Here is a 26,382-nt window from a genome sequence, read left to right as displayed (position 1 = left end):
AAAACACTATTACCCCCTAGAAATTTTATTATCTGATAAGGTCCAGCATATTTCATACTCAATGATTTCGTTATATTTTGTGCTAGACTAGAGATTTTATGCGTCTCTACTAAAACTAAGTCACCTACAGAAAATCTTGTCTGCAATTTTTTTTATATACATTTTGTCTCTCTTATGCCACATTTTAACCATATTTTCAATGGCGAGTTCCCATTTATTTATTAAATCTTGTTTTTCAAGATGTTCATCCGACAAGATAAATTGCCACTTAACTTCTAGAGGAGAGTACAACTTCCTACCCAAAAATAATTCTGCCGGAGACATCTTTAAGGTTTCATGATATACTGAATTGATACTAAAGACAATTTCTTGTAAAACACTTGACCATTTGTCTTGTCTGTTGTGTATATAAGTTCGCATGGTACTTTTAATAGTATATATGTATATTTCACTCAAGTTTGCCGCCGCATGGTATGGCGAAATTGTAATATGACGAATTCCCATGGAGTATAAATATGAGGTGAAATATTGACTTAAAATAAGCTGCATTATCAGTTACACATTCATAAGGTACTCCTAGTAACATAAATGTTTTATGTAGTAATTTAACACACATTTTATAACTAATCTTAGCCATTGCGTGACATACACAAAACCTAGTAGCGGCGTCTACCATTATTAATATAAACTTATTTCCACCAGACGTTGGTAACGGACCTATTACGTCCATAAATATACGTTGCAAGGGTAATTTTATGATTTCTGACATCAAAGCATTAGACGCAGGTACATTTCTTTCCTTTGCCTTTTGGCAAACATCACAACTACTTACGAATCGTTGAATGTGATTTTTCATACCTTCCCACGTAAATCTAGACTGTATTTTCTTGAGTGTTTTTACCCAATAACAATGGGATCCACCAATTACATTCGAGTGAAAATAATCGATTATCGAATTTTGTAAATGTTCTGGTACACATATTTTAAACGTTTGATTTATTGCACGAGTTTTCTTGTACAAAATATTATTAACTAACTTATAATCTGGAACCAATTCTTTATTATTTATTTTATCTATGATTCGGGACAATGCTTTATCTTTTTTCTGTTCCAAATCAAATGATAAAGAGAATAATGGATGAAAATACATTCCCAAATTAACATGTTGCAATTCTTCAAGTTCCAAGTTTTCCGTATCAAATTCTTGACTGTTGTAAATGCGTGAGAGAAAATCGGCAATAACATTAGCTGTGGTGGAAATGTGAGATTTCAAACTGATATTCGGAAAGCTTTTCTAAATATCTAGCATACAATGGATATTTCTTAGCTCTTCTTATCATCCATGTGATACGTTCTATGCAATCAGACGTACGCGTCGTATTATTATACTATTAATATTAACTTAATAATACTCAGCGGTGAACGATGAGACTCGGTGAAGTACACAGACTCCTCTCAGGTACAGGGATAGTGTTAGGCAAAGACAATATTCACAGCACAGAGAAATAAAATCACATTATTGCAGTATATATAAACTGAAAGGTTTTATTCTTTATTCATTGCAATTATAATGCAAATATACTTGAGATGAAAGCGAGGATTTCGCTTTGTCGATGAATTGACTCAACTAAAACGCATAAACTCAATGCGTGGCTATCGGCAAGCCTATGATCACATAGACCTAGCTTGCGCCCCGAACTACCACACCAAGAGATATGCAATGATAACTGAGCCAATATTTGCTCTTTAGCCTTTTATTTCCAAATTACTCCTTAGGCTAGCTTTATTATTTAACGTAGATTGGTTGCAGTATTGTGCATATCATCAATGCATGGCTATCGGCGTACCTATGTTCACATAGGCCTAGCTTGCGCCCCGAACTACCATACCAGGATGTATGCACAACACCGAGGAGTTCTTTTTAAGTTAAAAAGCTTCGACGATCCGTGGCGAAAGTGTGATGATTCTTACGCGATATCCTCGCTTTTATACTATTTTTGAGAACACAGATTAAAGTACAGATGAATCACTCACTATCTACAAAAGGATACTACAACAAAACTGACATCTATACATGTTTAGAAATACAAATTCGTATAGTGAACTCTCGCAAACATGAAGATACATTAAATTACCCATAATGTAGCATAAAATACAATAAACATTAAACAAAAGATATAAATTACTAATAAGGCGCAATATTACATAGAATAACAAGGAAGTTACGCTTTCTTTCACAAAATAAATATATTAGTGACACATTTTCTACTGATGACGTCACACAAAAAAATATGGATCATATCACATGTAACACAGAGAATCCATCTGAACCGTAAATGGTCTTAATTTTAAATAGAAACCAAATTTCTCGATAGCTAACATTAAACCCATTAATTCTATTTCATATATAGTTTTTGATTTATGTTTCTCTTTCAACCGTTTGGAATGAAAATAAACAGGTTTTAGTTGACCCTGTTCATTTTCCTGGAACAACGTGCATCCGAAGCCCTTTAAGCTTCCATCCACTTGTACTGTGAAGGGTTTATTTAGGTCAGGTAGTTTCAGAACTACAAAATCTTCAAAACATTGCTTTAGTTTGTCGAAGGCAGACTGTTGAGCCTGTCCCCACTGAAATTTAACTCCTTTGAACCTTTAAATCATACAAAGGTGCCATTATTTCATGAAAATTTGGAATAAATCGGCTGAAGTAAGAGAGAAACCCACAAAGTCTATTTAAACCTCTCATATTTTTAGGAGGAGGAAGTTTATGTATAACGGTTATTCTATCTGGGTCCATGCATAATTGTCCTGATTTAACAATGAATCCTAAATATTGAATTTCTAATTTCATGAACTGACTTTTAGTAGGGGAGATGGTGACCCCCCATTGCTTAAATCTAGTGTACTGGTAAAATCCCGAGGAGGTCCCGAAGGCCGTCAGTGTTTTCGAATCCTCAGTTAATTTAATGTGATGAAAAGCCTTTTTTATGTCTAAAACACTAACAGTTGGGCTGAAAAGTTCGTAGGCTAACATAGTAAAAAATATTTTTTTGACAAAATTCGATTTTATTATTCAATATAGTTGCCTTCGAGGGCGATACAACGATTATAGCGGTCATACAATTTTTCGATGCCATTTTTATAGTACGATTTCTCTTTAGCCTCAAAATAGGCCTCAGTTTCGGCGATTACCTCTTCATCAGTGCTAAATTTCTTTCCAGCGAGCATTCTTTTAAGGTCTGCAAACAGGAAAAAGTCACTGGGGGGGCCATCTGGAGAATATGGTAGATGGGGAAGCAATTCGTAGTCTAATTCATATAATTTTGCCATCGTTTTCATTGATTTGTGACACGGTGCATTGTCTTGATGAAACAGCACGCGCGGCACCCATTTTGCACACAGCTTTCGCATGTTCAAATATTCATGCACAATATGTCCAACACGTTCCTTTGATATTTTTAAAGTCTCAGCTATCTCGATCAACTTCACTTTACGATCATTTAAAATTATTTTGTGGACTTTTTTTATGTTTTCGTCGGTAACAGCCTCTTTGGGGCATCCACTGCGTGCATTGTCTTCGATGCTCATTTCGCCTCGTTTAAATTTAGCAAACCACTTCTCAACGGTTGATTTTCCTGGTACAGAGTCCGAATAATGTTTAGCAAGCCAAGCCTTGGCTTCAACAGTATTTTTTTCGCCAAAAAGCAATGCTTTATTAACACACGAAATTCTTTTTTATCCATTTTTTCACAATAACAAAAGCTGCTTCACTCACAATGCTATATCTCACGAACTAATTATCCAACAGCTGTGAAATTTATACACGTATCTTTTGAAGGTTAGTACTAAGTAAAAATCACATGGATTTAATTCTAGTAACGCCATCTATGAGTCAGCCTACGAACTTTTCAGCCCAACTGTTATAAACATTTCCTTGGCTAATTGACATTAAACTTTCCTCTAACACCGTGTTAGGAAAGGCATCAAATAGTATATGTTTATTGACTTCAGAGTAGTTACAAACAAGCCTACTTTTATTGTTTTTACCTTTCACTATGAAGCAAGGTGAACAATAGTTACTTTGTCACTCTTCTATAATTCCCTTTTCTAATAAATCTTGAACAATTGATTAAATTTCTAATCTTTTCTCACGAGTTACTGGATATGGATTTATTCTAACGGGAGTTGTATCTTTTAACTTTATATGATATTCATAATCCCTTATACATCCTATATCATTATCAGTAAGTACGTCAGAAAATTCCTTTTTCAGCTTACCTAGTTCTTGCTCATAATAACCTATATTTCCAGTCTGCATTCACAGATGTGTCCCTTGATGTCTTCTAGGCCTGCCAAAGTGTTCTCGGGTTCCTGGTCTGCTTCTTTTCCGGACTCCAACTTGTTCCCGGCGGTCGTCGTATCCACTTGCTTGACGAATCGTCTGCCCATTTGAATATTGAGGAGTAGAAACACTTTCCTGAAATATTGTACATCCTTTAAGTAAACTATCACCATTCCACTTAATTGGCACAAACTTATTGCTGCTTTTTAACTGCACTACACCATCACTTAACTTTATATTCATTCCAGTTCGAATTTGAAATTTTAGGCCAAGAACTAAGTCTACAGGTAAGTTTTTAGCAATGTACATATCAACTGGCCACGACATTTCATTAATTTGAACTCCAACTGTCACTCTCTTATTAAGATGTAAACTGGAAGAATTACCCACGGTAACTTTGATATCTACGTCATGCTCGTGAAAATTTCTTTTATCCTTAATTAATTGCCAAATACTGTCTTTAATAATGTTCTCAGAGCAACCTGTATCAATACAAGCCAACACTGGTACCTTTTCCACAGAACAGTGATTGAAAACAGCTTGCATCTCCTGTTTATTTATAGTTTTCGAAAGATCTCTCTTCATTATATAAGTCTGTCTTTTAAGGGGACAATTTGATTCTTTATGATTAAAGTTTGTACAAAATCGGCATTGTATAGGAACTTTGTCTTTAGGCAAGGAGAAGGAAACAGGTTTTTCCTGTCTTTTTTTCGCATAAAATTCACTTGCAATAACATGATGTTTTTGCATATTTTTTTAGACTCGATTTGAATGTTTCAAGAGAGTCAGGAACTTCACTCATTATAAGAAATTTCTCGGAATATCTAGGCAATAGTCTTTCGACCAACAAGGCACAAAATTCCGCATCTGTCCACTCAAGTTGCAAAACTCGGGCTCTCCTTAATCTAGTTTCTAAAAATTCTACTGGGTCTTCCCAATTATCCTGCCTGCATAATACATAGTTCGTAATGAGCTTCTCACGTCCCAAAAACGTCACATGAGTATCTAGTACTTTCCTTACAACTTCTCGCCACATGCTGTTCTTCGATATACAAGTCAACCATAAACTATACAATCTTTGTCCCACTTTATTTAACACTGACAACATGATTTCTCTCAAGGGAAACAAACCCTTTTCTACAATTTTCTCAATTGCTAGCAAAAATTGAAATATATTATCTGAAGATTCGGATACCACGGGCGGAACATCAGCAATAGCTTGAACTAACGTATTCTGTGCAATATGACTAGTTAACTTGTTTAACACACCATCAGGAAAAATAACACTATTGTTACTTCTTTCATTAATAGTAAGCCTAGCTTCTTCGTCTGAATCAGAGAACTGTATTAAATTGTGACGAGGGCGTCTATTTACCCAGGAAGTCCTGATAGGAACCCTATAACTAGGTTGTACCTCTACATTTCTTTGGTCGAGTACCTTAATAGGATTATTCTCATTACCTTCAGATCGCTGGTTACGAGTTGAAGAAAAAGGCTCACGATATTGCGTGAGATCCGAGTCTCCCACCTGATCTAAGGTTAATAAAGAATTCACACCATCCATTTTCTTTATATTGCAAATAGTGTATCTGTAATTAGAAACATACGTTAATACTATACTGTTTCCAGCTTTAAAACGAAGTAGGTGTGGCCAATAAGTTACCGAAATTTGTATTAATGCGCGCGGTGCCCACTTTCTATTCGCCAGCACTTGCCCCTCCCTCCTAGCGCACGTGTTAGCTTCAGTGTCAGTATTTTTCACAACGTTTCGAAACTAAAGTGGCTTTTAAAAATGTGCAAATATTAGTTTTTAAAATGAACACTGTTGTAAATACGAGAGATGAAGAAAATATAATAAAATAGAGGTAAACACTTACGATGTCAGTTCTCGTCAATGGTAATATACCATGTAAGAAGAATTCACACAGCTGGCGGAGTGGTTATCACTGTGCGCTACGACGCCAGGAGTCCCGAGTTTGAATCTTGGCCTGGGCATGGATGTTCTTTGTGAGTGTTATTTCATCAATTTCACCATATCATCACTCATCCTCATCCTCGCGATTAATCAAGTGTGGCAGAAATGCGAAGTAAAATAAACCAAATGAATCATGAAATAATTTAACCAGCGTAGACAAACTCATATCCATGAAAAACAAACATCCACTTTCCTGCTGACGGCAGCAAGTACAAAATCGGCTAAAATGTGCCATCCGCGTTTTTGTTCTGCTGAATTTCCTTGCGGACCGCATAAATCCTTGTTTTTAAGACACCTGTTCAGAAGTTAACGATTCAACACAATACTCTGGATTCCCCGCAATTTTGGTATCGCCACTTGCACAAGGTTTCAAATGTAGATGTTTTGTAACACTTGCCATTGAAGCCACATCAACATTCAATGATACTTACTACAACCTATAAACACTACGCAAAATCTCGAGAACCACCACACGGCAAGGGAGGGCAGGTTTTGCAGGGTCGAGGGGAGGAAAGCTATAAATAGCCGTGTGCTTGAGGGTAATAGTGTTTCGGAAGATTCTTGACCACCAGAAGTAGTGTCTCCAACTATGTTAGTTTTTCCCTTATGAATTAGATACAAGAAATGTGAATGTCTTATTACGTACACGCGTGTTGGAACATTAATAAAACTTTGTAGTTGCGAAGTTGGCTATGTAGCAATTAGATACGATAACAGCTTTGGAATATTACCGAATTGTAACGATGTTTCTATAAAGGTCGGGTAGCAACACTGAATGGCACAGTTTGCCCATCTGTAACGCCAAAAGCTTGTGTCCCCGCCCTCTACAAATTCCTTCCTGGAAGCAGTTGCCAGTGTATGCATCTGGCATTTTTCTTTGACAAGCTGGGGGAATTCAGGTTCCTGAAATCTGAGCATGTTTTATGTGGGAAGTAAGGAAAGGAAGCATAGGTGGATCATTTAATAAATGCTAAACTAATATTCCGTACGATTTTAAGCATCACTGGTTGTATTTGCACCAAGCAATTTGGCTTTCTCAAAGGTTTCGCTACAATCTTTTGCAGTGTGTTGATTTTACCATTCTAGATAAAACGCATGAAGTTGAAAGTAGTGTGTGCGTGTTTGTGGTATATACATCAACACATGTGTAATCTAGAGATTCCCATGTCAGTTACTGTCAGTGTAAATCATGTTTTCTGATTCTGTCTAGTCCTGTGTTTCAAGATTATAGACTGTACTTAATATTGCGAATTTGCAACACTGCACAACACGGAGTGACGGACAAGTAGCGGGAATTTCGTTAATTTAAATGAGTGAATGTCACCATAGGTGCTTTACTAAAGAATGGTTATGAATTCATAAACAAGGATAAGGCTAGTAAATGCTTTGAACAGCATACAATGCTGTATTACTCTAGTTTCAAGACGGCATTGAATGGACTATCTATCAGGGTGCAAAAGGTCTGCGGAGGGACTATTGCCAGAATCCACCAATAGGGCTGCACTGGCTTTCTCCAGAACACGTGCTTTTGTTTACATCCACTTCGTAGTGGAAAAAAATGGACAATAAATTCTAATTTTCATATCTCCCCCCCCCCCTTCTGTTCCCTAATCAATTAAATGTTCCTTTTCTTTTGTTAGAACAGATTGAATACTGGCATTTTTCAATGTAACGAGCAGAGCAAACCGACCGCTGGTATGTAAGGTCAAATGAACATGCCTCTGAAAACACACGATCAACCATGCTCTCTCTTATCACCATCCTCGGTGCCTTCCAAACTCACGTGAGGAAACGAGGCTGATGTGACCGCGCAGTGGAGCATGCTATAGATAGTCCTATGCGTCTCGAGAATGTTCATTGAAAAATACAGATGTTACAATCAAAAACAGCATGTTTCTAATAAACCAGATGAAGTTATATATATTAACATGAGTTTTATTGCCAGTATTGAAACCAAATTGAAAAATATAATAAGGTTAACAAAATCTTTTGGAACCATTCTATCGTTCCATTAATTCATCTAAGTTACATTAAAGAGACATACCAAATACCAATTAGACTTAACGAACTCTACCTTACAGGAATAACGCTAGTGTACGTGCAGTGTATCAGATCGGCGTGCTACCCAGAACTCGAGTGCCTCAGCCTTCCTGGTAGCTCTGGAACACTCGAGCTCGTCTTGTGCAGCACCAATCAGATCACGCCTGACGTCATCTCTACTTCTTATATTTAACCCTAGAGTTCGTTAGTGTACACATCACCTTGAAAGACCCGTTTACATAACAAAATGGTCTTACATTAACATTTATTTTTTCACTGCCATAGATGACGAGCTAATACACCTAACCAAAGTGAAAATTACCGACGGCATGTCCGTACATGTGTGTTATGTGCCATTTTCATGCTTTGTAAAGAAAATCATTTACACTCCCCGTTACATCTGGCAACACTGCGTGGACACTAATGAAATCCAATCATTGTTCCCCGGTTTAAAAATATATGCACGAATAAGGCTTCAATTTGGTATAAGGGTTATATGTGTACCACTTCCGGTTCAAAAGTTGTACTATCCCCAACTCCGGGTTGCGCTGTGAATGGAACACCCGTTACTAGCGTCTTCGCGGGCCTCTCCCATGGCGCAGTGGTAGTGTCATTGCCTTGTAATCAAGGGGTCCCGGGTTCGATGCCCGATGGAGGCACAAGTGGTTCGGATCCCACTTTAAATTGTTGGTCCAGTCCCGATTAGCCTTACTGCGCATAAAGTGGACTTAAAACACCAAATCAATCAAACCAAACTAGCGCCTTCGCAACTTTTCCGAACCACTTCAAGGCTATTGAGATCTTACAATATATGTATCTATCTATTTATCTACGTACATTGGGATGCACAAGTATTTTTCGGAAAATTGTCCATACGTGTTTTTTAGGACTGCATTTTTAAGTATGCAGATGCATAAGTTGTCAGCAACTTGTTTGGCGTTTTGTTTCATTTCCTGATGCTCTTATTGTGTAAATCAAGGAGAATAAACATGGTTTTGGTCAATTTGTTTGGTAATGCGTATGCATCCCACTGTACTATATCGGAGTCAAGCTAATTGCCGGCGCCCATTCACAGCGCAGAACGGTTACTTTGATAAAAATCCTGTTTCAGGGGGAAGGGATTCTAAGGTTGCCGCTTGGCTCGACTCTAATTTACTCTAGGGCCTCCCCCATGGCGCAGTGGTAGCGTCATTGCCTTGTAATCAAGGGGTCCCGGGTTCGATACCCGGTGGAGGCACAAGTTGTTCGGATCCCACTTTAAACTCTAGGTCCAGTCTAGATTTGCCTTACTGTGCATAAAGTGGACTTAAAACAGCAACTCAAACCAAACTCTAATGTACTCTAATGCAACTCTTCTTCAAACTAATTTTAGGTGTTTATGTGAAAACTCGTGTTTGTTAAAACTGATTGAATGAGACGAAGATTCTGTATGCGGGTGTCCGAAAACTCACACAACCGAGATTTTGAACGTATGTAACTTTTTAAAAAAAGAAAAAACAAGAAAACAACACAATGACAACAACGATAAAGACATGAACAACTTTCACTGGGTATTAACTTTATCTATGTTGATATTAAAGAACGTTCAGTATGCGCAAAAACTTACTAAGGTGTAAAAAAAAAATTGTACGAAGTATTACCAAAAAAAAACATGGATAAAAGGCCTTTTCTCATTTTCCTAATTATGGATAAATTTCAGGACAAAATTAGACGCTCTGAGATTCCAGCTTCAGTTGTACATACCACGGATCGAGGCAACCGCCTCCTACCGTAGCTCTGGAGTACTACTTGTGGTCCAATCGTCTGGAGGAGGGGACTACTGGGGTATTTATGGTGAGTTGTGAACATTGCAGACATTTTCACTCATCATTTTAATTAATATCTGAGCATGTCACAGTTTTTCCAAAGATATGTGTACCAAATATACATGGTGTTATCATATTGTCATATATATGATGCTGGTGTGGTCGGTCATACAAAAGATGTGGCAACCATAAATGCCATTGGGAAAGTGGGATGTGTCTGCAAAGTCAGATTTTTGGCTGAGAAGCACATCCCTCTGGTGCCGCAGCCGCCTTACTCGCTTGACATGGCACCTACAGACCTTTGAACAATTGAGACGCTTCAGAATTGCTTGTAGCAATGGCAGGACGGTTGGAACAAGTGTGTCTATGCAAGGGAGGGTTACTAAACTTCGAATAGAGAACACATCATTTGGGTACATTATGTAGACGATTTCGGGCAAAGGGGGAGATGTGGGGAGCCAGAACCTCGTCCCATTTGAACTTAATTTCCTTGAAGAAAATAAATCAGTATCAGGTATCAGGAGTTGCCACAGGGGAGATAATGGTGCAGACCGAAACATCAATTTTTTTGGGGAGGGGTTCTTAAAAATAATATAAAATTCAACATGTACATTATTTTCCAAAATACATGTAAAAAAAAGCTTACAGCTTGCCACCTTGCTGCAAAACGTGCGATGAGGCGAGGGAAAGGGGAATGAGGATATATTTCCTTCGTGATTCATTTACTTTGGCTGATTCCAAGTAACTTTTGCTAGGAGGTGTACCGTATTTAATCCGTCAGAAATTTAGGGGCCAAATCAAGTAGTGCTCAGCAGAGCTTAAAAAGTGACTCTCAAGTAGTAGGCACGCTGCTGTAATTAAATACTTTATGGGGATTATGTCAGGGTGGTGGACACCCTTGGTCAATACAATTATTTATCACCATTTTCCGTCCCAAAATGGTATTCCGAATGCTCTTTGCAACAGCTGAAGTGCTCCCTTAAAACTTTCTGCGTGTTCTATAGTTCTTGGAACATCTTAGATATCTTCCTATACAGGTAGCTACAGTCGGGAAAATTAGTAGAGAAGCAGGAACGAGAATGTTATCTGGGAGCAGTCACGTTTAGTATACTTCTAAATACCATACAGACATACGTACATATTTGAGCTAAAACGATAATTTATTTATTTGGCATTTCTAGTTTGGTAGGGGGAGTCGCCCCCACCTCCCTTGGCGCCGTCACTGTATACAGCATACATGAGAGTGATGCATATGATGGAAAATAATGGAGACATAGCAGACATACTAATAAGATACTGTATACTGTTCGGGTTGTTAATGAAGTCCAATATCATTAATTAGGCATTTGAAGTAGTACTCGGCACAGAGGGACAACCTGGCCACTCGGCCGAGGCCCCGAAACTACAGAGAGCCCCGCCCCAGATTAAAAGGTAATTGTTTATGTAGGCTTACGAGTTTATAGGAATCTTGTACTTCGAATTGAGCAACTTATTTGATTTTTGCTGACTTCGCGAATTGTTTTTATACATGCTTAAAAATATTCCAAGCTATTGAAATCATATTTTAAACAAAGGTCTATGTAAAAATAGTTCTCAAATATTTCTAATATGCCCTATTTATTTATTTATTGAAATTTCCAATAGAGTAGAAACCATTTTAAACCGGAAAGAAACAACTGCTTTTAAAATTTGCAACTCTCTGTTCAAGTGTTGACATTTTATTATTATTATTGTTATTATATTATTATTTTTTAATTATTTTTTATAGAGGGAGTACGAGCAGTGTGTGACTTCAACGCCTTCATGGAGCACAGGAATGGCAAACGATACTTGAAGGTGAACCAGTTAGGATTAGATTTCGTTGTAAAGGATATCTCGATGGGTATAGACAACATCCACAACGGGAATGCTATTATACGTAAGTTTTACTGTGCCTTGGTTTAAATGGAGATTGGAATTATCAGAAATGTACAGAGAACCTCCAAACACATTGTCAACAATGATAAAGTATAAACATTAGAAGAAAGCACACGATTATCCTACAGGGATACGTGTAGTCACGTAACCGAGATTTTGAATGGACGTAACTTTTGAACAAAAAAGCGATAAGATAGGTAGGTTAGTTTCTTGCAAGATAAATTTCAATTTTTTTCATTCATCTTGGCATTGATTGAATAACATAACCCAGATGTTGTAGGCTACTATCCCTTGACCCGACCAATGTTCCCAATACATCTCGAAATTTCGAGAAAAACGTACGTTTCTTTCTTCATACCCCGTCTGTACGTATAAAATGCGTAAAAATACATCGCTTTTTTCAAATACCTACATAGAACATCGATACACATAGAAAATTATTGCAAGCGACGCCATAGCTGTCTCTTATCCATGTTTCTTTTTTTACTTCGTACAAATACTATTATCCACATTAGTAACCTTTTCCCATACAGAACGTTAATGTAGAGCATGATTTTCTTGTATAATGTTTAAAAAATATCCGCATAGATAAAGGAAATACCCAGTGCAAAGTTCATGTCTCTATTGCCTTTGGTACAAAAATTACCGAAGTCCTGGTTGCGTGACTTTTCTGGCACCCTGTTTTTCTTAAATATATACTGTACTCGTATAATAGAGGAAGTGTATCAAATGCGGGACCCCATTTTTCTTTTTCGCATATCAAGGAAATCATCAAGCCAAAGTAAATACCATAGCAAGAAACGATGGCCTGATTGTGAAAATCCTTTTTGTTGAAAGTTGAGAAATTTTGAACGTTGAAAAAGAACGTTCCTAAAGTTGGCCTAAATTTAGTACAATTAATAACAGCAACAGCATAAATTATAGTGATGTACGCTGAAAAACAAAACATGGAAGACTGTTGCATTATTCTGGGTACGTCATTCATACTGCTACGCGTATATTTTTTTTCAAGCCCATCGTTTTCTTTCGGATAGAATACGAGGGTGGTTCAGCATGCTCCGCCCCTGACATAGAAGGAACCCTCGTAGGAAAACCAAATCACTGTCACTTTTCAACATAGTCCCCTGCAACATTAACACACTTTTCCAATCGGCCTTCCAGTGCTTCAATCCCAGCAGAAAAAAAATCTTTTGGTTGGTCCTGCAACCAAGCATTCACAACATCCATAACCTCGGAATCACTGGCAAAATGTTTTCCACGAAGGTGTTTCTTCATGTTCGGGAACAGGTGGAAGTCACTGGAGGCCAGATCTGGAGAATAAGAGGCATGAGGGACAATTTCGAACCCTGCTGCATGAATTGCAGCCACCGCAACTTGGGAGGTGTGGGCGGGAGCATTGTCACAATGGAACAACAAACCACGGGCGAACATTCCGCGGCGTTTCTCCTTGATGGCAGTACGTAATTCTTCAATTAGGGTTGCAGAATAAACACCTGTGATTGTCTTTTCCTGTTGGAGATAATCTATCAAAAGGATTCCTTCTGCATCCCAGAACACTTTGCCCTTTGATGGTTAAACCTTGAATTTCTTTGGGGGTGGAGAATGGGGGTGTTTCCATTGCATGCTTTGGCGTTTACTTTCGGGATCGAAGTGGTGAACCCACACTTCATCCATCATAACAAATCTCTTCAGAAACTTTGGCTTGTCAGCCTTTATTGTCCGCAACAGGTTCTGACTTGTCACACGACGTGTCCTCCTTTGGTTGACCGTCAGCATTCTCGGGACCCAATGTTCATAGATTTTTTTCATTAACAAATGATTATGAATAATTGAATTCACACTGCCAGTTGAGATGCCACATGTGTCTGCTATATGGCGGACAGTCACTCGCCGGTCTGCCAAAATCATGTCATGCACTTTTGTAATCATTTCTGCTGTGGTCACTGTTGCAGATGAGCCACCACCATGCTCATCTTCACAGGTCTGCCGACCACATTTAAATTCACGGCACCATCTCTTCACTAGATCATATGAAAGGCTAGAGTCTCCAAGAGTTCCCACCATATCTGCATGGATGTCTTTCGGTGTTAGATTTTTCTTGAGTAAATATTTTATCACTGCTCGGACCTCAGATTTTTCCATTGTTTCACATGTGGTTACACTTCTTACTGATCATCAACGTGCAACGAAAAGAGAAATTGTTGTAAATTCTTGAAACTTTGTGGATATTAGTCTAAAGAATGAACAATGTTACATATAAAATTACAGGTCTCTACTATTACTGGAAATGGGTCAGGGGCGGAGCATGCTGAACCACCCTCGTATATATGTTTCCTTGTTATTTTCATTCCCTGTTCTTACTTTTGTCCCTGTTCTCGCCATATCTATTCTCTCGGAACCTGTACGAGAATCCAATGATTAGAATTTGGGCCAAAACACATTCTGTGCTTGTGGCACAACAAAACGGAGGACCCACTTTAGGAACGGCGTGGGGGTCCACTTCAAGGTCATAAGTGTATTTATCTTCGTCCTAATTATTTATCACGCATTCCTGTCCCAATTAACATGCAAAGTTAGCTCTTATATTTAGGATTAACCCTAGGACGCATACCCAAAAATATTTACTACTTTAATATTTTGATGGTAGACCCCATCAAAATATATCAGCAAAAGTAATTACAAATACATATTTTGTCTACAACAAGATAAGGAAATCACATATTAATGTCGTTTTGAGATATCCACACGTATTTTATCACAACTTTTACAAATGAACTAACTCTCTGGCATCACAAAACCCGAAGGTTCATCGCAGAAGCAACATAAAACCCACCTCTTTCTGTCTTGCGCACTCCCAATCCAGTTATTTCTATCCACACTAAGTTCTAACAGATCTATTCTAACGTTTACCTCCCATCCTTTTACAAACAAACAAAAAAATAATAATAAAAACATATTTAACTTTTTTATTGTCAGATGCAGCAGAATTCACAACGTTCTTTACAGTAGCACTATAAAGTTATTTCTTTCAACATTAGTACGTAATTAGTGTATTTGGAAGTTAGATTTCTATCTATATTCACAAAAAAATATTTGTGATTATCCCTAAAATATTTTGCTTATGTTCAATCATACAATGGACATTATAGCAACAACAAAAGGACACACACAGATCTAAAAAATTGCAGTTTTGTTCTAATGTAACAGCATAAACTACACTTCTTTCTCTAGCGCACGGCTGCAGGTTTTAAGTTTCTACTTGCATTCAGTGCAGAATACTTTAGAATTCTCACCACATACATTTTTTTACACTTCACGCAAACAATTGCACTCTGTCTGTCATTATTACGGGAACAGAGAAAGCATCTCTTTCGCTTTCCTTTCGTTGCTGTGCGGTTGTCAGAACGAGCAGCAATCACATCACAACGTAAGAGAGCTTCCACAGTCGACTTGGGGAGACTTGGGTTTTGTGCTCGTTTCTCCATGTTTGGTAATGTCAGCTGCATTGCCAACTCCTTCAAAAATTTTCTTCTACTCTTCTTCACGTCCTTGCAGTAATAAGGATGTTGCTCCACAAAGAGAGTGAATGCATTCAGTGCGGCTATATCCATTACGTTCATCCACAGCGCAAAAGGCCAACGACGAGTTTGCCGCTTACATGAATCATTTCTAACCATCTGATCCATTTTATCAACACCGCCGTTTGTTTTATTGTAATAACATATTATTTCCGGCTTTTTCTTCTGAGAATGTCCCTGTATGGATGCATCATGATGAATGGTACTCAATAATATAACAGCCCGATTTTTCTTTGGAACATAACTTACTAATGTGAGGTCATCCTTGAACCCAAACGATGATGGGTAAACTTCTCGTTCACGGTTGGGCTTCATTGCTGTTGGTATTTGAGGTTTGTTGAGACGCATCGTTCCAACTTAAGTTAGCTCTTTCTGAAGGAGTTCCTAAGCTAAAGGAATGGTGGTGAGAAAGTTATCGAAGGTGACATTTCTGAATGAGTTGTGCAATGACTTCACTAAGCCCATCACAATAGACTGTCCCAGATTTATTTGTACAGGTTCTCCCTCCTTCCGCCCTATGTATACACTGCCATCAACAGCATAGCTCGTCAAATAATCGCAAAGCCAGAAAATGTTTATGCCGTACTTGGCAGGTTACGTGGCATATACTGTTTGAACGAACATCGTCCACGAAAAGGAAGAAGTTGTTCATATACAGTCACACTTTCGTTCGGTATGACTCGTTTTCGGCACATCTGAATAAACATGTCCCATACATGGCGAAAAGCAGCCATATGTGTGTAGATTAAGATCTCCCTTCCCCCCACCAATCTTCAATGATTTCGCACCCTGATCAGCACCATGTATTGCCACCAGGTTACAGCACCATTCAGAGAAGAAATAGAGGACCACCTTTAATGACGGGACCCGCATTTGATACACTTCCTCTACCGTTCATTCTATGTGAAAAAGAAGCATTTTTTTAGTTATCCTTTGCTAAAATATTATTTCTACTTGCTAAAAGTTTAAAAATGTATCTGTCCTGGGAGGAAAAGTAGAATAAATCCAATTTTGCGTAATATTAGTTTTGTCCATTTTTTGGTTCACTGAAGTGGCCTGTATAACTGGTAAATAGGATATATGTTAAATACCATTTCTAACATAACCTAACAATGATATTCCTGCTCGTTTAATACAACATTTTGGACTTAAAATATTATTCCCGCCCATGACAGATATATACTGGAATGTTGAAAAGCAAATGTTATTTAGAACTATGATTTAAGAATTTGATAATTTTTCAAGAATGTAAAACTTAAGAGTCATTCACATATAAAAATAACTGATACAAAACAGTGATTTACAATTAGTATAATAAAACATTATGTGTGTGTGTGTGTGTGTGTGTGTGTGTGTGTGTGTGTGTGTGTGTGCTTTGTTTTAAGTCCACTTTTGCGCGCAGACACGCTAATTGGGACTGAACCTACAGTTTAAAGTGGGATCCGAACCACTATGTTCGTATGATGAAGGGATATTCATAAAGAACAGCAACTCCCTGCCATCGTAACGCGCTGTGTTAGCCACTCCGCCATGGTGACCGGCAATGAATGACGCTCCGAAATCTCTTGAATGTAATAAAATATCAGGGCCTTAGCGAGGGGTAGGTTAGGGAGGTGAAACCTAGGGAGCCAATCAGAGCTTTCTCTTCTCTTTTCAAGAATAGGATTGCATGTATGCTTATGCGTAAATTGAACCGAAATTCGAAATTCGTTGATTTTTTTTTCTTTATATTTCAGAAGCCGCATTGAATCTCTTCATAAACACCCACGCGCAAGAATTACTCAAAGAAATGAAACCTGACTTGAAGGCAAAGATGACCTCCATTATGAGGTCATTCATGGATAACATGTTTGAAAGAATCCCATACGAGTACTGGATCAAGGACGACTAGATGCATCTTGTCTAAGAGACATGGAGCTGTGCATATATATATTTTATAAAAGAGAACATTAATATTGTTTGCATGGTTGTTTTGAATTTTACAAAGCAAAAATTTGTTCCTGGAAATAGATATTAACACACAATCAGTTGGTCTCGAAAAGTACTTGTTTACTGTTTGCATTATTATTTATAACATCATTAATGTGTATTTATGTAAGCATACCCCCATTAAAAGATACTATGATAGACATGGTTTTCTGGTGTTTTTATCCTGTATTTCGTTCAGTTTATGTGTGTCTTCAAATACTAGAAATACTGTATCTTATCATGTATTAGTTACGTTAGTTACGTTAACTCTCACACACACACATACACACAAACGTTCTTGACATTAATGGATTTAGCGGGAGGGGTACGTAACTCTCTCAAAAGGAATGACTAGGTTACCTATTATAAACAGTATTGATAACATTACATTACAAGGAACAAAAATGTTCGAGCAATCGTATTCGAGGTGGTAAAAGAATAAAGCACAGTTTATCAGAAATGCATTCATCGGGATTAGATTTACAAGACACATGAATAAGTTGACACCAGAAACTGAATCCAGGTTTTGTTGATTACGTTACGAGGCAATAACACAAAGCGCGATGATTCTAGGTCAAATATTTACCATATTTGTGGCAGTTTCACATGAGAAAGAGCTTTTCCCTTTCTTTAATGATTGTTAATACAAATAAAATAACGTAGAACTAGTTCTAATTCACACAAAAAAGGGGACCAGGGTTGGTTTCCTGGTTGTAGGTAAGTACGGTACATTGCACAATCGTTAGGATTCCATTTCGAAGGTCAATTCCGTATTGGTTTATCTGACCACAAATTGCATCTAAAACGAGCCCTCGCAATTGTCGATGTCAATGTGAGGCACACAGAGACGTCGCCAGAGGTGGCAGACACTCCTCCCAGCTGACGTTAATATCGAATAATAAATGATCTTCATTTCTAAGAGAGTGGCGATTTTCATATTTTCTAAGTGGTGCATTCTGCATCACTTTTCCTGCTTATAATTCCAACTTTAACAAACATTAATTTTGTCTTAGTGTATGTACACCAATGATATATAAATAGGTAGATAGCCGACTCTCCGTGGACGAGTGAAGCCACACAGGAGGTCTCCGTGTACGGCAAGAACCCATTGCGCGGTAGCTGTAAATATGGTTATTTCTTGCAGTGCATATCACTGCATAACCCTGGAAAAGCCAGGATCGGATGTTTCCTTTCATAGATATGTATTTATTAATTGTGTACCTACAGTTCTACTGTGAAATACGTAACTATTTTATGTATATGTTACTGGAAATGTGAGAATGTGTGAAAGGAAGCCAGTCGTGTTTCGTTCTACATATTTTTATACTTTTATATTATTTGTGGGACAAGACGCTGACTTAGGAGGGAGAGACACTTTCTGCCCCCCTCAATTTCTCAAGAAATATATACATTATGCGCAAAATATATTGTCAATCTTGCCCCCCCCCCTCCTCCCAAATATTTATATGAAGTTGCGGCTTCTGGGGACAAACGACGTATGTGTTATGGAGGTATTAATATTTCCCAACACACTGCACTTGAGATCGAGGTAGTTTGAAAACTTCTTAAAGAAAATGGAAAGAAGACAAGTATTTCTTTTTAATTAATGGCATGGCATTTTGTCATGGCGACATATTTCTTTTTAACTGCTACGCAGTTTGATAGCCCCTGGATTAGTCTGTTAACTTGTCAAACAAAATGCAACTTAGGTAAATATTATTTTCTTTAAGAGGAATAATGTGGTAACATTTTTCATAGCTGCTGCGCAGTTTGAAAACCCCCTGGAATTGCCCGTTAAAACGTCTTTAACACTTAAGAGTCGCTTTCCGTCCCAAGAATGCTGACCATTTTCACTATTTTTAACAAAAATCATATCTCAAAAACTAAAAATGTAAAATTTATGTATCATACACTGTTGAAAAATTTGATTCTTCGTCTATTTTGATATATGATATGTTACATTATAACCACATGGCTACCTTGGACGTTTCATCATAAATGATATGAAATGTACTAAAAATAAAAAGTTGACAAGATATATGACATGCAGTGGCGGTGATTGGGTCCCAAAACTGGGGGGTGGCAAAGACAGTATTTTTTTCCCTTTGTAGATAAGATTTAGCATAGTGTGGGGGCTAAAGTGGCGAAAATTGGAAAATAAATAAATAATATTCCATAAGCAAATAACGCTAGTCATAGTTTGTTTTGAAGTATTTAAGTGTAAAGTAAACCTCGAGTTTGCGTTTGAATTTGGAGCCTACTTCCATGCTCCTTCCAGTGCGCGTGCGCTTGCAGCAGCCGATGCGATGTTCTTCTGTCTGTTGAAGTCATAGGTTGAAGTAGATGCGGTCATCTTACGCAGACAAACGTAAGCTCTGCCCACTGGCTTCAAAACGAAAGCAAGGAGTGATACGAGACTGCAGGTACCTGCAAAGTACAGACTTGAAGTATGGTCTTGGCGGAAGTGACGTTACCTAGTACAGTTCGAAAGCTCCAAGAACAGAATCACGCAAGTACACAGCTCGCAGTACAGATGGTTGGTGACTAGGTCACGTGGTTTCCGCACTCGTTGTTCACTTGTTTAAAATCACGGAGGTAGAAAGCCAGCAGCACAGGTAGATATACGTTATGAGCAGTGGCGTAGCGCAGTGAGACGATGCCAGAATGGGACGCACGTGCAATAGTCAGCTAATAACCCCTCCACCCCCGCTCCCAGCTGTGCAAGAAATTCACTTTTACCCAAAAAATATTCCTTCCCATTTTATGTTATCGACTTATACGAATATATCAGATTAGTAGCTTCTTGAAACTAAATCAGGATGGTCTGAATCTCTGAGAATAACTAGAAGAAGAAATTGGAAACACTTTATCTTACTTGAATGCCAGGATTCTCTTTTGGAGTAAGGGAGAAGCTTCAATAGAAGCCAAATAATTTTTCGTGATTCTTTGTATGTTCTGCTTGAAACATTTTTTTAAAAAATTGAGGTTAGATATAATTGCACAGATATTCAAAAAATACTAGGCTTTCCCGTTGACGTAGTGGTTAAGTCGTTGCCTTGTAACCAAGGGGTCCCAGGTTCGAAAGCCGGTGAAGGCACATAGTGGATCGGATTCCTCTTTTAAACTGTAGGTCCAGTCTCTATTAGCCTATCTGTGCAAAAAGTGGACTTAAAAACTTAAAACAACAATTCAAACAATTCAATTAAAAAAATAATGTTTGGGGGAATTGTTTAAAGGATAGTAAACTCTCCTCTTTGGGATTTGGAAGTGGATGCGCCCTCAACTCCAAAGCTATTCCCTGGCTGCTCCAGCCAAGATTCGACGTTAAGAGTTGCTCATATTAGCCTCCAAATACTATTAGTGAGTAATATACTCAAGCAAACTTATAATTTCAGTTTTGGGGTTGAACTGGACCTCTAGATTGTCAGTGGTGACCTAACATCACGAGGTCAATTGCAATCTGCTACGAAGAAATAGTAGCGGACACTAATTTTGAGACATAGTGGCCGCGGTGGCTCAGTCGGACAGTCTGGCTCGAGCAGTGGTCGGAGATGGTTGTGTTTGCGCGTCTCTCTAATAGCTCGAAGTCACGTAGCGCGTATTACTCGCGAGTCCGGTTGAAGTGAAACACATGGTAATCAAGAGATTGAATACACTAAAACTGAACTTCAGTCAAGTGCGAAGGAAACCAACTTCGACGGAAATAGACAATTGGATCAGCAAGACGATGAAATTGAAACCGGAACAAGTCGTAAGTATTGAAGTAGACAATTATAGACGTTGTATCTTTCTGAAACTACTATCGAAAGTAGTGTGTGAACAGTTGTTGCTACAGTCAAACGGAGAATATAAATATAGTGACGAAGACGGGGATTGTCCAGTGCTTGTTACGTGGGCGGATGCAAATTACGTGATAGTTAGAGTGCACGTTGTACCGAGTAAACTGTCCGATGACGCTATTCGACCGGTGCTGAGTACGTACGGTCAGATAATATCCCTGGAAGATGAACGGTATTCCAGTGATCATATTTATCCGGTAAGAACTGGCCTTAAAATCGCCAAAATGAAACTGACTCGTGCGATTCCATCGTACGTCACAATCAGTGGCGGACGATACTGGGTGACATATAGCGGGCAAGACCGTACTTGCAGTTACTGTGACCTTAGTGACCATTTTTACGTTACCTGTCCGTCCAGACGTCGTCAAATGGAGAAACCCGAAGATACGTCCTATGCCGGGGCGGCGCGTCCTGTCCCGAGGAATGTGCCGGCTGCTGAGAAAATGATGACCCCGACACCCACTATACTACCTGTGCAACTGAAACGCTCCGGAGACCAGGAAAATGAGGGCAACGTACAAGCTTCACTACAGGATGTACCTAAAAATACCGTACCAGATTCCACTTTACCACCCAGTGTAGAAAACAAGACAACAGGAGACGTTCCTATCCCCGTCAGTGTGGACCAAGTGAATGTCAACCGAGCAGCCCACGTAGCAGAGAATAATGGGGAAGAAACAATGGACGTTACCCTAGAGGTGCCCCATAGTCCGATGCAGCAGGCAGATGACGATCATGCAGGTGAAGGTGGGAACTCCGAGACGGCGTCCCCCGCATCAGGCGCTCTGTCGAAAAACAACGAAGAAACCAAAAAAGAAGAAAAACAGTCTCCACACGAACGATACGGCGTCGACACGGCGGCAAGATGGCCCTCATCGTTCGGTGTCTCCAGTGTCTCGGCGACTGGTAGAACGATGAGTGCGACAAGAGAACAAAGTGCGAAATCTAGCGGCGGCTCTGATTGGTCGCTTGCAGTCAATGTGTGATATATGTCTACCATATACTAGTTATGAAGTGTGTTGTCCGCGTTATAATGTTATTAGGGTTATGTTTGTCGCATGTCGTAGTGAAATTGAAGAAGGTAAATAGTTTAACGTCAGTAACTGCACATAACATTCCCACCGGGTACAATAGTACAGAATCCCACATGACGACCCCCATATATCATTTTGCAACAATAAACATTAACAAGATGAAATCTAGTGTCAAACATCATGCATTCTTAGATTATATTAAGCAAAGTCACCTGGATGTAATTTTCCTAAAAGAAGTCGGGACCGATGATTTCTGTCTGGGCAGTGAATATACCGTGTATAACAATTTAACTCACAATTCTCTAGGAACCGCCATAGTTGTGAAAGAAGGCCTCCATATAACGGAAGTATACCATCACCCGTCTGGTCGTATCTCATGTATCCAAATAGGAAACATATGGTTTTGTAATGTTTATGCACCATCAGGTACCAACGCTAGAAATACTCGGAACATATTTTACGCTACAGAAGTGTCGAAGGCATTAGGTGGCTCCCGTCAAAACATTGTGCTGGTGGGTGATTTTAATTGTACTCTAAGAAGACAGGACCAATATCCAGGATTCCATACATCACCTAGCTTGCAGACGCTGGTTGAAGGGTTTAAACTACACGATGTTCGGGTGGCTAAAGGTCCGAATATAGAAGGCTACACATACATACGTGCCGACACAGCGAGTCGGCTTGATCGTTTTTACGTTAGTGCACACATGATTAGCAAAATATCTGCGATTAGAATTTTCCCAACGTGCTTTAGTCATCATTTAAGTGTCCAACTCGACATGAGTTTGGATGTACCTTCAGTTGGACGAGGGCCGGGATTTTGGAAGTTCAATGTACGGTTATTGGAAGATGAACAATTTCGTACCGAATTTAAACAAAAATATAAGAAGTGGGAAGAAATGAGCGTACGTCAAACTGATATTATTATTATGTGGTGGGACACTTTTCTAAAACCTTCCATTAAATATTTCTGTTTAGCATATAGTCGTGAAAAATACTCAGATTTCAATAAGAAATATAACTTTTACTACAGAGTGCTTCACGAACTAACAACACAGCTAATACAAGGGAAGCCAGTGCGTCAAGAAGTGAAACGAGTGCAAGCAGTGCTGCTGAGCATGCACAGAGAGCGTATGCAAGGTTACAATGTTAGGAGTCGTCTTCCTATGTTTGACGCACAAGAAGAAGCCTCGTTGGTGCAGGTGTTAGCAGAGAGACGCAGTGCACAGCGAAAGAGGATAACGTGTCTCGATACAGCCACGGGGAGACTAACCGAACCCAAGTTAATACGAAATTACTTACGGGACTTTTATGCAGATCAGTTTAAAGAGAAGGAAGATCAACGCTCCCATCGCACTCCACTGCAAGGGATGGACCTTCCCATGTTAACGGAAGATGACCGTCGCTATTTAGAACAGTCATTCTCAAAGAAAGAAGTGCACGAGTCTGTTCACAGTGGAAAAAGAGGTAAAGCTCCGGGAATCGATGGTGTCCCGATAGAATTGTTCCAAACCTTTTGGACAACGGTGGCTCCACTGTTCACACGCTGGCTCAATGCTGTGTTTACGAAGAAACGCCTTGGACGAACGAGTCTTACGGGTGTTATGGTTTTGATTCCCAAAATATCTCAGCCCAGAAAGCCAGAAGACTTCAGGCCAATCACATTACTATGTGCTGATTATAAAATCTTTGCACGTTTGATCACCCGAAGGTTGCAACAATTTGCGGATACTTTATTAGGGCCGTATCAACATGTATATGGTAAAAGTTAAAATATTTCACATTCTAACTAGTATACGTGACATCATCACTTCTATGCAAGATATTGAAGGTTCTCAAACTGCTTTAGTGGCGTTAGATTTCAAAAGTGCCTTTGACTCCCTCAGACATGACTATCTTTTCCAATACTTTGGAAAAGTGGGATGTGGCGATTTCTTTGTCCAATCTATACAGAGCTTATACAGAGAAGCTCGAGTTCAGTTATCTATCGATGGTTTTCTGTTGCAAGCCTTTTCTATTCAGCGTTCTGTCCGTCAAGGATGTCCATTTTCCTTATTTGCATTCTGCGCAGCTCTGGCTCCATTTTTACGACTGATGCATGAAAAACTTCAGGGACTCAGGCTTCTTGGGAGAGACCACAAAATATGTGCGTACGCAGATGATGTGACCGTAATCGTGAAAGATCGGCTAGACTTGACTCGTATGGAGGCAGTACTTGAAACGTTACGAAAGCAGACGGGACTTAGTTTGAACCAGAAGAAATCTAAAATCTTACCCCTGGGGTGTAACCCCACTCTGTGGACTGAACCTGTAACTATACCCGTTGTAGATAAAGTGACAATTTTGTGAATAAACTTCACTACGACCATCACAGAGACTGTCTCCAGAACTTTTACAACTATTCTCCCAAAAATCCAGGCAGTGTTGAACATGAACCGTTACAGACAATTATCTTTACGCTCTAGAATACAGTATGTGAACATGTTTGCATTATCGAAGTTGTGGCCCGACCCTGTGGCCGAGCGGTTAGCACATCGCGCTGCGACGCCAAGGGTCCCGGGTTCGAATCCTGGTCGGGCTTGGTTGTTTGTGAATGTCCATTCATCAATTTCATCCTTTCATCACTCATCCTCATCTTCGCAAATTAGCCAAGAGGCACAAAACGCGAAGTAAAATAAACTAAATCAATCAATCAATCAATCGAAGTTGTGGTATGCTGCGCAAGTTTTGCCTGTGCCTGCGAAAGTCGCGGCGCAAGTACGAAAGATGATAACGCGCTTCATATGGCATGCACATTTGTCTCATGTCGCACATGAAACGTTATGCCTCCCAGTAAGTAACGGAGGACTGAACTTGCGCCAAGTGGAGAGACAAGCCTCAGCCTTGTTTCTACAACGGAACATGGGGTTGCTTCTGCACTACCCTGATAGTTTAATAGCAAGATTACTACATACGTTGATAGATGAAGTGGAACTGCGAACACCCATTTATCCAGGGAAGATCCCTTCCCACTACAACTATTTGAGGACAACTCTTGTCGAGTTTTGCTATCTCCTAATCGGTTCACCTCACATAGATGTCGATGGCATGACAGTGAAATTTTTCTATAACCAATTGACATGCAGGTTACACCACCAGCCACGAATTGTGCTTCTCCGAACTAATGTAGTGTGGTCAAACGTATGGAGAAATATATCTGCATCTCATCTTCTTAACCGCGTTCGATCTTTGTGGTACCTAGTAGTTCACGATGCCATTGCGACCGGTGCTCGAAAGTGGCGATACCAAATGACTGCCAATGCTGTATGTTCCAATTGTCATCAAGCTGAAGACACTTTACGACATCGCCTCGTAACATGTCCCGCAACGGTAGATCAATGGAAGTATTTGTGTAAATGCCTTGGTACTATATGTAGAACATCGCCCGATACATTTACTGTAGAACATTTACTGTTACCAGATTTTGTGTTCTTCCCTCTTACTAAAGTAAGAGCGGTCCAGTTTTTAGTAGCTCAATATATTTATTATATTTTAGGACATAATTCAGTGTCAATGCAAATTTCGCTGCAATATCACTACAGTGAGAATTATTACCAGATGGACCAAGCCAATCGCAAAACATTCTATGCAAATTTTTTGCAGACCCTTTGCTTGTAAGTACACCTAATTATGTAATATAGATCTGATATATGTGTAATGTTATCATAGGATCATGTAAGTAGTCACTACTGCATAAAATGAAGAATATTAAAAAAGAAAAAAAATCGGTAACGCGTCTGACTACCATGCTCAAGGTCCCGGGTTCGATCCCCGGCCGGTTCAAATCCGGGAACTTTTCTAACGATGGAAGCGGCCCCGGCGCCCACCCAGTGTCGAATAACATG

General features: G+C 39.1%; 1 protein-coding gene across 1 annotated transcript in view; it reads left to right on the top strand.

The window, feature by feature from the left end:
* The window catches only part of Jhbp2 (Juvenile hormone binding protein 2), a 47,884-nt gene extending 30,098 nt beyond the window's left edge, over nucleotides 1-17,786 (top strand). The window contains exons 4-6 of the mRNA XM_083129701.1: nucleotides 10,057-10,190; nucleotides 11,931-12,080; nucleotides 17,394-17,786. Of these exons, the coding sequence (XP_082985827.1) occupies nucleotides 10,057-10,190; nucleotides 11,931-12,080; nucleotides 17,394-17,548 (439 nt within the window). The 3' untranslated portion in view covers nucleotides 17,549-17,786. The remainder of the gene's footprint in view (nucleotides 1-10,056; nucleotides 10,191-11,930; nucleotides 12,081-17,393) is intronic.
* The last annotated feature ends 8,596 nt before the right edge of the window (nucleotides 17,787-26,382 follow it).

This window comes from Lepisma saccharinum, chromosome 10 (assembly GCF_977018435.1).
Source record: "Lepisma saccharinum chromosome 10, izLepSacc3.1, whole genome shotgun sequence".
NCBI lineage: Eukaryota > Metazoa > Arthropoda > Insecta > Zygentoma > Lepismatidae > Lepisma > Lepisma saccharinum.
Note: the sequence above shows the minus strand (reverse complement) of the source record. Positions and strands in the feature narration are given on the sequence as shown.